The following is a 15061-nucleotide window of genomic DNA, read 5'->3' as shown; positions in this document are numbered from 1 at the left end:
TTGAATAAAAATCCTCTTATGAAAAAATATTGATCATAATACGTATGAAATCAGTTGTCACTTCAAAAATGTCATCCGAGAGAGAAAAAATGTTCAGAAAAAAGAATTATAAATATATTAAATAAATGTTTAGAACAAAAAATAGTAAAAGAGATGGTAAAAATTGTAGCACTTATTGAAAAACAAATTACATCAAATATTTTCTTGGAATAATAAAATTGCCACACAAAAAACACAAAAACTTTACATACTTGCTCTAAAAACATTCTGCTTCATATAAAGTCAAGTCCAAAAACCTTGAAAGTCTAGAAAATATCTTTTCCCATTGATTGAGGTACCATTAGATTAATTCAAAATTACCCCTGAACTGTCGGCTAGCTTAACAAAAACACCAATCATTGACTTAAAAATTGATTGAGATAATTGCCTACAAAGCTTTACAATCAATTACAATCAGTGGAAGATTTAAAGATAAGACAAAATTCATCACATAGCATTGAAAGCAGCCAACACAATAATCCCTGAGTATTACTATAATACGAGTCTATGATACCTCACCATACCCTAATCAGGAAGCAAAAACACTTTATTTAGGAATATAATATAAACCTTTCATAGCAGTAAAAAAGCATTTATCAAAGGGGTAAGCTCATTAAAAAACATTATTCTTCTCACGACTGCCAGAAATCTCAGGACATATCGTCTGTCATAGTCAGATTCGAGAGTAATTTAAAATAACATATATCATGTAATGTCACGTTATAATGCAAATGATTGCCTGTAGTCATATTTAAAATTTGACGCTCTCCCCACTGTTCTTCCCAAACCCCAGGAGGGATGTAAACAGCATGTGACACGATATTCAAATGAACAACAGGAGCAATCAAATATTTATCACTTAACATGAACTGTGTCGAGGCTACTAATGCATTATGCTCCTTTGGCCAATACCACCACAATGGTCGAATAATTGGTTCACCAGTTTCAGGGAACTTCTTGGCAGCATCTATCATAATACCAGTCAAATTTTTACGAATTTCCAAAGCATGTCGTACCAAACCAACCACTTCATCATCATAATCCCAAGGTGTGATTGAAAACTGAATACAAGGAAGAAATACTGATAATTGTGTCCAACGAACATACAATTCCTTATTTGGTTTTTGGATGTACGCATTCCCACCAACCATATCAGGGACAATGTAAGGGTAACCAAGGATACTTAAGGTTAGCGCTGTTGTAACAACACTCAACAAACCATTTTCAATCTTCCAGTAGGAGGTACGATCAAGCATTCGAACAAAGGTAGGATACATTTGGGCTTTATAAGCAGCACGTACCTCTGATAGCTTGTAATGGGATGCCATTTGAACATAGGTTTTACTGTAATAATTTGGGTTTGGCACATCTCGATTAAACTTGTAGCCTTCAGGTAAATAATTGGTTTCACCAATATCAAATTTGAATCCAGAAATTCTCAACTTTTTAAAACTTTCCAAAAAGGTGTTTATAAAAAAGTCTTGTGCTTTAGGGTTTGTTGTATCAATCATAATGGCAAGACCATTCCACCATCTGGATATTCCAGGTACGTTCTTTTCGCCAACTTTGATTCCGAAATCGACAGATTTGATAAAATTGGTTGATTGCAAGTTAATGAATGGAGAAACAGTCAATGTCACTTTGAAACCCCAGGTTGTTAAAAGATCCAACATTTGAGGTACATTTTCAAATTTGTCAGTGTCAAAAGCAAAGTCTCCATAATTCTTAGAATAATGACCTTCAATCTGAATATGACTTTTTTCGAATTTATACTTGTTGATTTGCTCAGCCATAGAAAGCACAATACTTTGATTAACCTCTCTTTTATAGCGTACCCAAGTTGACCAAATTGGACTTTTCATAACCTCAAGATCAGGAGTTGACACAGGTTTTTCAATAAATCTATCAAATAAAAGCTTATGAACCTTCTTTATGTTTTCCTCTACACATATTGTGTATTTAAGAACATTAGTGGCATTGCTTGGGACTTCTTTATACATTCGACTATATTCTGTTGTAGGATCAGCTCTGAGGCACATTTTCTTGCTATCATTTTCATCCATGCTAATATGAAGCGGAACATGATCGTCGATGTAAATACCAGCGCCTCTACTATTAATAAGAAAAGGCTCTAAAACTCCCCCAAACTGCGTTGATATATATTCATCAATGAAGTCAGCTGTTAAAAATGGGGTCATCTCAAATTTTGCCTTATCAAGTGGCCATTTTTGTGTAAAAACCTCTCCCAAGCCGTACCAATGAGAAGAGATTATATCGAAACAATCGTCCAATTTATTTTGGTACTTTGTTGTCCATTTAACCTCAAAACACTGAGGGTATTCATCACTTTTCTCAATTTCGAGGGTGGTTTTCCCAGTTTCCTTGTCAAGAAAGGTCATTCGAAGGGTTGAATTTGTTTCTTTGATAGTGATATTCTCCTTGGACTCTGCTGATAGTAAAACACCAAAGTTGGCTTTCAAAGCAATCAGGGTAGGATTGGACAGTGCTGATGTTACATTTTGTGCGAATGTGAATAGAAGCTCGTTATTCTGAACTTTATATGATATCATATCATCCCAAAGCGGTGGCTCTTCAGGGGGTAAAACAGTTGGTTCCTCTTCATACTGTTTCGGTAAATAAAAACTCAGCATAAAAATTGCAGCGACGAGAACCAAAATACCAAGTAAAGCCATTGACACTCGTACTTTTTTACAGAATTCATAGTTATGTTTTGGTGCTCCACGAACTCTTTGAGTCATTATTTGATTGTTGCCACCAGAGGCTGAGGATTGTGATGAGCCGTTGGGTTGGTAACTTCTGGTTGAGACTGATGCAAGCGTGCTTAGCGAGCCCCCACTTGGACTTTGAGAATAAGGGCTTCCAGAAAACATGCTCAAACCTGTTAAGCTGGTTCTTGTAGAATAATCACCATATTCTGATATGGATGATAATTTATCATTATTTCCAGGATAAGCACTCATTGTTTATATATAGAATTTAAATGTCTTGAGAATTTTCATTCAAGAAGATACAGTCGTCACCTAGGACAAAGTCTAAGTGTTATCCAGGGTCCAGAGTTCTTTGAAGCACAGAATAATGTAATAAAGAGTAGTCAATGATCAAACGTGGAAAATTTCCATCAATTACACAAACCAGGAAAAGGAAACAACACACAAAAGTGTTTGTACAGTCTATGTTTGTTTTGTCGCAATCTGAAAATCAAACAAAAACAAAAAGGTCAGTGACAAATCAGAATATAAAAGGAGCACGTTGTAGATTTAACATATACACTCAAACAACAAAATTTGATACACATTCTTTCAATCAAAATAAGGAATACAAACTGTTATCAAAAGACTATCAATCTGCAGAGTCAGAGGTTTTTGTCGGCCATCATCATTCTATCCATTTTCAATCTTTCAATCAATCGATCACTCTCTCAGAATTTCTTTACATTAATTTAAACTCTCCTTCGTTGTGATTTTTACACACGATGAAGAGCAAAAGACACGGGTTTCGCTATATTAATCAAAAGGAGGAGAGCGAAAGGCAACCTGGCTTTTGGAAAATTGGGAAAGTTTGCGATTTTAAAATTTACTAGAGAGGGGCTTTTTCCGGGGGTTATTTTCAAAAAGGAGGAGGGGGGTTTTACTGGGATGATTGAAAAATCAATCTCCCTGTATGTGCTAGCTCGTAACATTCGAATATCTAGAAAATTTTAGAATCTGGCAAAGAAATCTGTGGTCAACGATCGTCGAACGTTTTTCAAAAGGGGTCGCTTTTCGAATACCTGAGGACAGTAGGCGACAGTAGGACAGTCAAGGACAATACAAACATGAATTGTATGAGGCACACCCCATCGATCATTGAGATAGCACCCCCGATAGCACCCCAGGTCGCTGGGACGCTGTGCGAACGATCTCCTAAAAATTGCGTAAAGTAGAATCAGGCAAATTGAAATAAGCTAATTAACTTTTAGTTTGGGACACGGTATGGGCCTTTAGAATAATATCTTTACAAGAAAAACTCAATCCAAACATTGGATGTTGTATATGCAAGTTTTGGCGAAAACTCTCATTTCATAAATCAGCTAAACGTACCACTTTGAAGCCATTTTTCAACCTTAGCGACACAGCATAGAATAATGTCAAAAGAATTTGACATTGATGCATTTGACACTAAGTGTTATCATCATAATTACACAAGAATCAAAATGTGAACAAAAAACGTACGACAAAAGCTTAAATTAGAATCATTATGCCCCATCAAGGTCATCAAGTTATAGTTATATTTTTTTGATTGCAGTACAGTACAGGAAGTAGACAAGGGTATTTTGGAAAATTTTAGTCACTAGTTAAAAAAAATAGGACCTCAGTGATCCAGGTTCGAATTTTACCATACCAAGGTCGAATAATTGAAACCATTCATTTTTTTGTACAGTAGAGTCTCTAAGATTCGAATGTCTCTTTGAAGGTTTTATTTTTACATACCCATATCAGACACATATTTCATATCAGAACAGTGTCTGCATATTATGCTGATATAAGCAAAAAATGTTTTTCTTTTCCTTTTTCTGACCAGATAATATTATTATAGAAAGAACGCAATTTATATCATTACTGTAATATTTTGTTCTACTTTCAATAAATTATTTGACATGACTTCATCAAAAAAGTTAAAAATCAATCTACTTTAAAAAAAAAATTTAACAAACGTAAAATAAAATAAAATGTGTTTTATGTATATAATAATATTATGATACAAAAATTAATAATAATTCAAAATATACACAAATTCCATAAAAAATCTACACAATTAATGACCAGAAATAATTCAGTGTTCCAAAAGAAGTAAAAGTGTGAAGAATGTAAATCTTATTTTATTTAGACCCTTACACACTCTTTATAGTTCAGTAACCCTTAGAGAGACTTTGAAAGGTGAAAAACCCGACCCTTATCGTCCGCACATACCCAGCACCTATTTTTGCCTATGTACCCCCCCCCCCGGTTGAAAGGTCTATAGCAAATAGAAACATAACCCTTTATTGCCCATGCTTAAAAAACAACCAAAATAATTTTAATTTTTATCTCATAACTCGTTTGAATCTTATTGGTTTGTAGGAATCTTAATACCAGGATAATCACGACGACGGACGAAAAATGTAATAGGCTAGTGAAAAGACGAAATTTGATTGGTTGAAACTCACTAGCCAGTTAAATTTTCGTTCGTCGTCGTGATTATACCGATTTACTTAACCTCACTGATGATTTGCGGTAATCAATGATTTTGCTTGATTATCCAAAACATTTTAACAGCATTTTATACGAAACTCACAATTTGTTCGAGTCAATGTTTCCAGATAAAGGAACGGCTTGAACAAATTTAACATTTAGTCCAAATTTTCGCTCGATTATCAAAAGTGTTTCAACATCATTTTATACGAATAAACTCATAACTTGGAGTTAATGTTTTTAGGAATAAGTCATTGGTTCACTATAGTTCACGACTTTGTTCGATTACCCCAAAAAATTAACATAACTCGTTGAAGTCAATTGAATTAATGATTTCACTCAGTTATCCAAACGAATTTATCATAGCTTTTTACGGAATTCACAGCTCATTGGAGTCAACATTTTTAGGTGAAGGTGTCATTGGTTTACTAGGATCCATAATTTTTCTCTATTACCCAAAAAATATTCAACAGCGTCTTGTGCGGCAGTCACTACACGTCCGAGTCAACGTTTTTGTATAAAGCAGTAATTGATGGTTCACCATGATTTTGCTCAGTCATCCAAACGAATTTAACATAGCTTTTTACGGAATTCACAGCTCATTGGAGTCAACATTTTCAGGTGAAGGTGTCATTGGTTGGTAGTGATCACGTGATTTGAACAGTTGAAATTCCATTTGATTATGCCATTTCTGCAAATCACGAAGTTTGTTCTACAGAAAAATGAAAAATGTCACTCGAATGAATACCATAGAGTAAAGGGGTTCAAATTTAAGATTTCGTCTCTCCTTTTAATGCAATAAAGTGCATAATATTTGATAAAACGGGTAAATCCCTGCAAAATCAAGCGCTCTAATTTGATTCTGAAACGTAGAGTTTTATTAACGAGCTGTAACACGAGTCTTAAACGCTTGGGACCTTAGGATCTAAGAATTTAAAAGCTCATTTTTATTCCAATAAGGCTGGGAATATAGCCTAGAAGCCACTGAATCCCTCCAAAATCGAAATATACAATGGAAACAGCCCTGTTTCACAGCTCCGGTGGAAATTTTCCCCACAGTAGGGATAGAAATTCTATTGTTCCCGAGCGTAAAATGCCCAGTGGGGATCGTCTCAATGCATCATGATCTACCATGCGGCGAAAATGTCTCGCGCGGCGCCGCGCAGCTTAGGTAGGATTTGGCGGTTTCATATTCTAAATAGAAGATTCGCCTACACACCTTTTCGACCGTAGTCGCGCAGTCAGGCGCGTGCCACTTTATCATTTAATCATTTCCCTAAACTCGATCCGATCCTTTTTTACACCTTTTTCTATTGTCTTTAGGTGCGAAAAAAAGACTGGTAAAACGGACAAGAAAATGCCCGCGCGGTAATTGGCGGCTACGGTCGAAAAGGTGTATTTGATTGGTGAAACAGGGAAATATACCAAGAGTAGGAAAGCAATCAAAAAATGAATGAGATATTATCAATATAATTAACGAGTAATATTACTTAATTAGCAGTGAATCATGAACTTGACAAAAACAAATTCATTAACTCAAATTCTCAAATGACGTATTGAAATCATAACAAGACGACTAGAAGTCGAAAATTTCGCCTTAAATAACACAAGAAAAGAACATTGAAATCCATGGAGAACAATACACATAACTAAAACTTCAAGAGAAATGCGGAAAATTAATAAGATAAACCTATTTGAGTGCGTTAAGAGCGAAAGGTAAGGTAAAATTATACGTCATTTCCGGTCGAAAATATCCAATATTTTGAATTCGAAAAGACAAAATTCAAGATTCCAAGCAATCCGTACGAAAGTTTTCTTTCATTCTAGCCGAAAATCTGCTTTCGTTTTTCAATGAGCAGAGAAATACAGGTTGGTACAGGGGCAAAAACGGTAACTTGAGTCTCGATCTTATGAATCTAAAAATTATATTTCCAAGTATTTGTAATTCCTAAATTTCGATAGTTCATAGTTCATAGAAAATAGCTAGCATTTTACAAAACTACAAGTATTGTGCAAATTTGGCTTTTTTTCACATCCGGTGGATTTCCGGCTTCCAAAATAATAAAAAATTAGTTTTCAGTTTTTCGTTTACATAAATGTCACATTTCGAGTAATCAAACCATACAAAGTTTACATACCAAATCGTTTTTTTTTTTTTTCAACAGGAACAAATCACCAGACATTTCGAAGATTGAGGTCAAGTCTGGATACGTACGTCGTAGAAGTCACAGTGGAATCATGGAGATCGCGATAAGAATTGTTATTTTTGTAAATATCAATGGTCGGTTGGTGGCTGAGCGCGACAGTTGATTTACTATAGGAATGCTGAAAATCATAAAATTTTATGTTTCCGATGAGCAAATACAGCATGTTGTGAAAATCGGATGAAACGATAATATGATACAATGACTTTATACACATATTATGCAGTATCGATGTTGACGATTGTATCGAATGTTGGTGATTGTAATAAACATTTTCGAAGCCATTCGACTCTTTGTTAATAAAGACTGAAAATGACGACCATTTAGGATATTTTGAGATTCAATGAATTCAAGCTGCATTAGGATAAGCAATTACATCAATTGTAATAATTCCAAAATAGAAATATATATCCACTTATACCACTATTCAACGTTTCAATAATTATCCTTATGATATCAACCAAAATGCATACATATATAGATGAATCAATTCACTTGCAATGCACTTCCATATTTTTTCATTCCATATTTTTCCATATTGTCTATTTTTTAACTCTGTGACAGTCTTTTTGATTTTTGAGTAGGCAAATGAATAACAAAAAGAATACAAGAAAATAATAAAACAATTAACAAAAGCCTATTAAAAAAATGGTAGAAATATTACTTTGTTTTGAATCTAACAATTTAAAAAATCTAATAATTATGAAAAACAGAAGAAAAATGATAAATATAAAAAATAGGAATAAATAATATAAAAAATAGGAATAAATAATATAAAAATAGGAATATAAATAATACAATAAATAAAATAATACATTAAATGCCATATCCATAGGTATGTAAGTTTCCTGACGAGATAGTAATCAAAAATGAATTAATGAATGAATAAGGCATCTTTAAACTAACTGTCCTTTGTCTTTAGATTTTTTTCTACCATAGACCATCCATAAAAGACACTCACATATATTTGACCAATTTCTCACACCCTCCCCAACTTCATCTGCAAATGTCAAATTCAACAGAGCAACAGAGCCCTCCTTTTGGTTAATGCAGAAAAAAAGCCTTTCTCCCCAAAGAATAAATGTCTTTTAAGTATAGTCTTTAAACGTCAGAAAACTTACATAAGAATGGACGGGGTGGTGGGATGACCTTAATTGCATATTTCCAACAGAGTTAAGCTTCAATCCTTAATTACAAAGTTCATTTTTTCCAGAATCAAACATGTACTGATATCATATTAACAGATTTTCGATAACATCATTGCTATAAATAGTATTCCTAGTTTACTCAGTCTATCACAAAAAAATTCCTTTGATCAATTCATAAAAAAGCACCTATGACAACATAAGCAAATGTTTCTGAATCGTTGGCTAATTTTCTGATGATTAATTTTTAAGTTAGGTAGAATTTGCTAGGAGAAAAGGGATACTATACCCCTTTTATTTGAGATAATTTTTTTTACTTCCTGCAATTTTGACCACTCAAAACTAATCATCAGAATGTTGAGATCATCCACCACCCCCAGTTTTCAACCCCCCCCCCTTGTCCCGCCGGGAATCGCCTCTGACGGGTATTCTAAGCTAGCAAAGTCAGCGATAATTTGATTCCATCATGATCGGATAAGTTCACACATTTACGAATAACTTCAATACCATACTCGTGCACCAATTCCTTATGTGTCCAAATTTGATCAAGCATTTTCCCATCGATATGTGTTGGAAAGTTCGGAACTAAATCATAATCTTGGAGAATGTCAGCCAACAATTGATCATGCTCCATTTCAAAGCCGTCCATGTTAAAGTCTCCTAAAATGATATCAATTGTGTATCTTTCAATAAATTGAGCAAGATTGTAACAGAACACATCACGTTGAATTCTTGAACTTTTATAGAGAACCAAAACACAAAATTCCTTTTCAGTAAATTCAGCTTTTCTAAATTTTACAAGAGAAAAGCATGATGAATGATCATACTCATCAATGTCAATAAAAGAAGGAGAATGACAGACAGTAACACTGTTGAATTTATGCTGGTCAATATTATGACTAAGAATATAATAAGGAAGCTTTTCATGAATATTTTGTTTGTCTTCCTCAGAATGCTCATAACTCATCTGTGTCTCTGTCAGACATAACAAATCATTTTCATACAAAAATCTGTCCTTTTGAATATCAACTGCATGTCGTTTTAAAGATCTTACATTCAATAGGCAAACATTTAAATTAGAACTGCACCTCATAATATCTGCAACTCTTTCAACTTTGTTCTGACGCAATCGTGTGTATTCTTCACTAACTTTATTACTACAGACAAAAGCACTACGTCGATATTGACCAGTAAAGTACAAACCATTTAAATTTTTCACTCTGCTCATTGCAACATACATTTGACCAGCATTGAACTTTCTTTGCCTTGCAAGGTCAAAACTAACGACTACTGAATCCAAAGTCAATCCTTGAACTTTGTGCACTGTACAAGCATAAGCTAGCTTAAGAGGAAATTGTGTCCGAGAAATGATAGGTGAAGTGTATGGGTTTTTTTTGTCAAAGGGAAAATTTACCTCACTCTTTTCAATGGGAACAGTTTCAGTGGCCTTAGCATATTGGTCTTTACTTTGAGCTTTTATTCCAGCCGTCTTATCGTCTAGTTTAACATAAATTAGCTCTGCTTTATTGTTTCTGAATTTTACGTCAGTGACGGTTCCAAGTTGACCATTGATCAACCTATCCTCTATATCAATATTACTAATTAGCATTACTCTTGCCCCTATTTTCAAATCAAATAGAACTGATAAGCCACCTGTATCGTTAAGTGGCAGGTTTTTAACCTTGGTAATTTGAGATTCAGTAAAATCCCTTGGATAAACGTCTATAGCTTCTACATTTATTGTTTCCGAGGGCAGAGTATCTAATCTTTGAATATTGTGAAGATGGACTGAAGCATTTTCTGCAAACAAATGCAATGATTCTATTGGATAATCAGGATGTTCTCGTGTTATCAGTCTAGATTTAATCATACTTTCATCATTACTATTCAATTCACCTACTCTTACATTGTTCAAGAGATCAATGAAGTCAGAGTCATCCTTTTGACGCATAATCTCATCTAATTCAGCTAGTTTGAATAGGTGCCATAATTTGAATGCACCAATAATAGGTCCCTCAGTTGAAAATACTGGACTTTGAAAAATTGGAGGTAATTGAAAGAGGTCTCCACAAACAATGATACTTTTCCCTGCAAATGGTGTGTTGTCATTTACACCAAAAATTTCACATAATCTTGTATGGATGTTCAAAAGCTGTTGCGACGAAATCATAGATATTTCATCAATTATTATCAACTTTACATGATGTAATTTATTTCTAATGGCAGTCCTTTGTTTGTCAGCCATATTTCTGAATTTTCCAACTGGAATACTCAATCCTGTGTGTACTGTGGTGCCAGATATATTGATAGCTGCTATACCAGTTGGGGCCAATTTAATAATACGTGGCTTCTCTAGCTCATCACTTTTATATGCTAGGACTTTTGACAAACAATTGTAAATACATTTAATTAAGTGAGATTTTCCTACGCCCGCACCACCTGTTAAAAATATTCTCAATGGTTCTAGTAGTACAGGATTATTGGACTTGGAATTTTGCACATACATTTTTCCCCAATTTAGTACTATATCAAAAATATCTCTTTGCTTAGAATTTAAAGATCTTATATGGGTATTGATTTGGTCATCAGTTTGCAAGCCATGAACTGTTTGAGTAAATGGTGCAAAATTTTGTTCGATATCATGACTTTCATCATCATTTTCACTGTCTGATGAGTTGCTCATTAGGTCTTGTACTTCATCATTTTCTTGTTGAGCAAAGGCATCTTGATTATGCATAAGGTCATTGCGATAGTTTTGAAGTACTAAATCAACAAGATGACCATCAGGTTCAAAAATTTGCTTGTTCTCGTTAACAACTGCATTGACTTCATCTAAATTGAGCTTCAACACATATGAGCCATCAAGTTTCAAATCATTCTCTTCTGATCTAAATGGGTAAAACAACATTAGAATATGGTGGGAAAATTTTTCTGGATGTTTGTTTTTGTTAGGAGTGTAGTACCTCAAAACTTTTGGAACTTTACGAAGCTTAAGTTTTTCCTTACTGTTGAGTAATTTGGCTGATTTTGGAAGTGTTTGGGGTTCTTGATGATTCACTGCACTTGTTGAATCATCTAGTACAGTAGGCTGCCAATCATTTTCATCATTTGTATTTTTTTTTGTGTCTAATGTATAGTTTGCACAGAATGTGGCATAACACATAGTATTGAATTGCCCTGTGTTTGGGCGGTCAATATATCTGTTTAACATATTTCGTTTGAAAAGATCATCAGAATCCTCAGGCAATTCCTCAATTTCTTCTTTTGACTTGAAAATTCTGTACCTTTGATCAGGTAAGTTAGTGTTAACGAATGAAATAGCAGGAAAGCATTTTCTAAGCCACAGTTCAGGCATTGTTAAGTAAACTGCTTCCTGGATTGAGCATTCTCTATTAGAGTTGTAAACTTTGGCAATTTTAGACATTTTCTCAAACTGACTGTCATTTGAATCTTTGGCCTGTTTTAATGCTTCTTGCATTGCAGTTGAACACTTATCTTCACTTTTTGAAAAATAGGCACACATGTATGTAACTGCCTTGTATGCATTAAAAACTGGCTGAATATCGATATTGGCCTCCCATGCTAGGAGGCCTTCTGCAAAATAATTGTTGACAAAACAAGAATATGGGTCACGTTTTAGAAACAAATGCTGATCTTTGTCTGGTGAGATTGATAAGTAATATTCATACGTTTCATAATTTAACCCTAAAGAATCCAAAATTGTATCAATAGATCCAATTTCAATATAATCAGGCTTATCAGGATCCAGAATGTTTCTCTTTTTAGGATGCAAATTTGTATCTATATACTCTTGAACAGTTTGGATCACATTATTTCTAGCAACCAAAATATCATGTTTTTCAGTTTCAGGTAACCCTTCAGGAAGTGGTTCAGACAAAATAGTACGCTTGCAGAAAAGTTTTCCAAATTGAAATCGGCATTCATTTTTGCGATATTTACTACACGTTCTTGAATGGGAGTGTATTTGATACTTAGTGACTAAATTCCATAATTCAGGACTTTCTTCCCTATCAGGAACATTAGCAGAAATAACACTATCTATGTGTTCAATATACTTTTCTTTTCCATCTTCAAGTTTTGGGACATCTTTAGCCCAAAGCAAACAATGATCATGTGGACTACCCCTGAAAGTAAATTCTACTCTGAGAGCATAGTATGTAATTTTTCCAAGTTGGCCATCCATTATTATCTCTTTGAAAAACAACTCTTTTCTATATTGATATTGACGCACAAGCACAATAGGATTGCTATTAAGTAGGGCACATCTAGATTGGTAATCAAGAAGTTCATGATCAGTATCAGCATCCCCGCTTAATTGTCTGATAATGGTAACAAATTCCTCCCACCGTAAATCTGCACAAGAGAGAGTCATAAAGTATGTTGGGACACCAAGTTGTTTAACCATTGCAAGAACATCAGATAACATATGTTGCCAGTATGCAGGGGTTCCTTTTATAGTACTCATAAACTTGTATGCATTATCAGATGCTACACAATTTTGAATTGTATCATTAAAATTATTTGCTAATAGTCCCGCAGTCAAGTTGGAATTTGAAATTCTCATTGCGATATTGATCTTACTTCTAAGGTTAAGCTGTAGTAAAGTTTTGTGAGCAAAAAAAATGTAATCTGAATCCGAAGCAAACTTTTGAGTGTAATTTAAAAGACGCTGATTAAAGTACTTTGTTGGCGACAATTTTATATCTCGCTCTACGTTATAACCAAATTTCCCAGTAGGAAAAAGATGAGGATGGGCTAGCTCTTCACAGAACTCATCTTGTGTTAATGAATTGGGGGTTTGACCTTCACCTGGAGCTAAAATTGCATTTTCATCATCTAAAATAATGTTTGGCACTTCTGATACAATAACTGTTTCACATGTTGGTGTCCGATACGCACTGAGTGGATCATCAGAATCAAATTCATTCTCTAATTGCTCTTCAAAAGGCTTAATTAAAGTAACTGTTGTATCATCTACAAATCTTATATCATTGGAAGAAGCGCTTGATACAGAACCATTATTTGATAAAACCCTTTCAACATATTCATCATTAGTTACTTGGTCGATGATTGACATATCAATATGTATATCATGATACAAAGGATTATTATTCACTAAAAAGTCCAAAGTTTCAAAAACTTTTTGTCGTCTTACTTGCTGCGAAATAACAGGGTTTTTGTAGGATATCTTTCTTTTTAATTCAACATTTATTACCCCACTACTATCACTTCCTCTAGGAAGTACTTTGCATACACCTGGTGTTTCAATGGGAACATTGCATATTGCACCTTGTAATTTAGGGAATTCTCCTTTACGCATTATCATGACTTTAGAAAATAAAATTCTTTGAGCCACTAAAATTCTTTCCAGTTTTCGTATATCATTTAGATTATCTGGGAGATCAAAAATTTGAAGCTTGTTAGTAACAGACTGACATGGGATTTCTCCCTTTGTTAATTTTCCATGACAGGTTGTGCATACGTAGAAATTACCATCGAACGAGGTTACAGGATTAAAATTTTCTATTTCTTCAAAGTTGATTAATGAGTACTTTTGTTCATCAAAACCAAACACAGATTTTTTAAACATACTGCGGTTACACATCACACAGATGTAAGAAGGACCCTCCTGTTTTTTCTGCCTGAAGTTTTTGACCCTTTTTCCTGAATTAAGTTTCTTGTTGTTAATGTAAGTGGATTTTGCAGCCTTGCGCTTATTTTCTTTTTCATGTTCATGTTTTTCTGATCCTTTATATAATTTGCGAAAAGATTTTGCAGCCTTGCGCCTATTTTCTTTTTCGTGTTCATGTTTTTCTGATCCTTTATATAATTCGCGAAAAGATTTTGCAGCCTTGCGTCTATTTTCTTTTTCGTGTTCATGTTTTTCTGATCCTTTATTTAATTCACGTGAAGATTTTGCAGCTTTGCGCTTCTTTTCTTTTTGGTGTTCGTGTTTTTCGCTACCTCTAAGTTCTTCAAACCTTCTTTTGCGCGACGCTTTTTTTTGCCAACATAATACCTCTTTTGAAATCACTTTTTTGGTATTTTCGTATGAGTGAAAATTGGTTTTCAAATAAATGACATTAAACAAATTTGCCTTATACTCAGATCTTATGTAATTCTTTATTTCAGTAATATTTTCAAACTGCAAAAGTACTGAAGTACCGATTTCACCAGGAACTTGATGGCCCTTTACATCTCTACTATCTCTACCTAAACAATTTCCAGCTATTACTAAGACTGCACCAGAATGCTGCAACAAAAGTTCTTCATTGACAAAATTAACTGAAATACCTTCGTTCTCAAAATATCCTTCAACGATGTTGAAATCTAGTGAACAGATACTATTTCCAACTGCAATAACTTTCTGGAATTCTTCAATTAATGGTGATTGTCTAGTGATGCCAAGATTTTTAAAATT

The 15061-nt window shown here is 34.0% G+C and overlaps 3 protein-coding genes across 4 annotated transcripts in view; 1 reads left to right on the top strand and 2 right to left on the bottom strand.

Annotated features, from left to right (window-relative positions):
• LOC136810989 (dynein intermediate chain 2, ciliary-like) overlaps positions 1–15061 on the top strand; it is a 285291-nt gene that overhangs the window by 204021 nt on the left and 66209 nt on the right. The window lies entirely within an intron of this gene.
• LOC136810976 (myogenesis-regulating glycosidase-like) lies at positions 530–14748 on the bottom strand. Its single transcript, XM_067067572.1, has 2 exons — positions 14738–14748; positions 530–3251 (listed from the first exon to the last, which is right to left on the bottom strand). The coding sequence occupies exon 2, from the start codon at positions 3018–3020 to the stop codon at positions 690–692; it is 2331 nt and encodes a 776-aa protein (XP_066923673.1). The 5' UTR covers positions 3021–3251; positions 14738–14748; the 3' UTR covers positions 530–689.
• LOC136810975 (interaptin-like) overlaps positions 4695–15061 on the bottom strand; it is a 41155-nt gene continuing 30788 nt past the window's right edge. The window contains exon 17 of one of the 2 annotated variants that reach the window (XM_067067571.1): positions 4695–5982. In XM_067067571.1, coding sequence (XP_066923672.1) covers positions 5863–5982 — 120 coding nt within the window. In that variant the 3' untranslated portion in view covers positions 4695–5862. The remainder of the gene's footprint in view (positions 5983–15061) is intronic. The other variant, XM_067067570.1, reaches the window with a different exon arrangement.

This window comes from Clytia hemisphaerica, unplaced genomic scaffold, assembly GCF_902728285.1.
Source record: "Clytia hemisphaerica strain Z4C2 unplaced genomic scaffold, Clytia hemisphaerica genome assembly, whole genome shotgun sequence".
Classification (NCBI taxonomy): Eukaryota; Metazoa; Cnidaria; class Hydrozoa; order Leptothecata; family Clytiidae; genus Clytia; species Clytia hemisphaerica.
The sequence above is the reverse complement of the archived record's forward strand: the minus strand, read 5'-3'. Positions and strand labels throughout refer to the sequence as shown.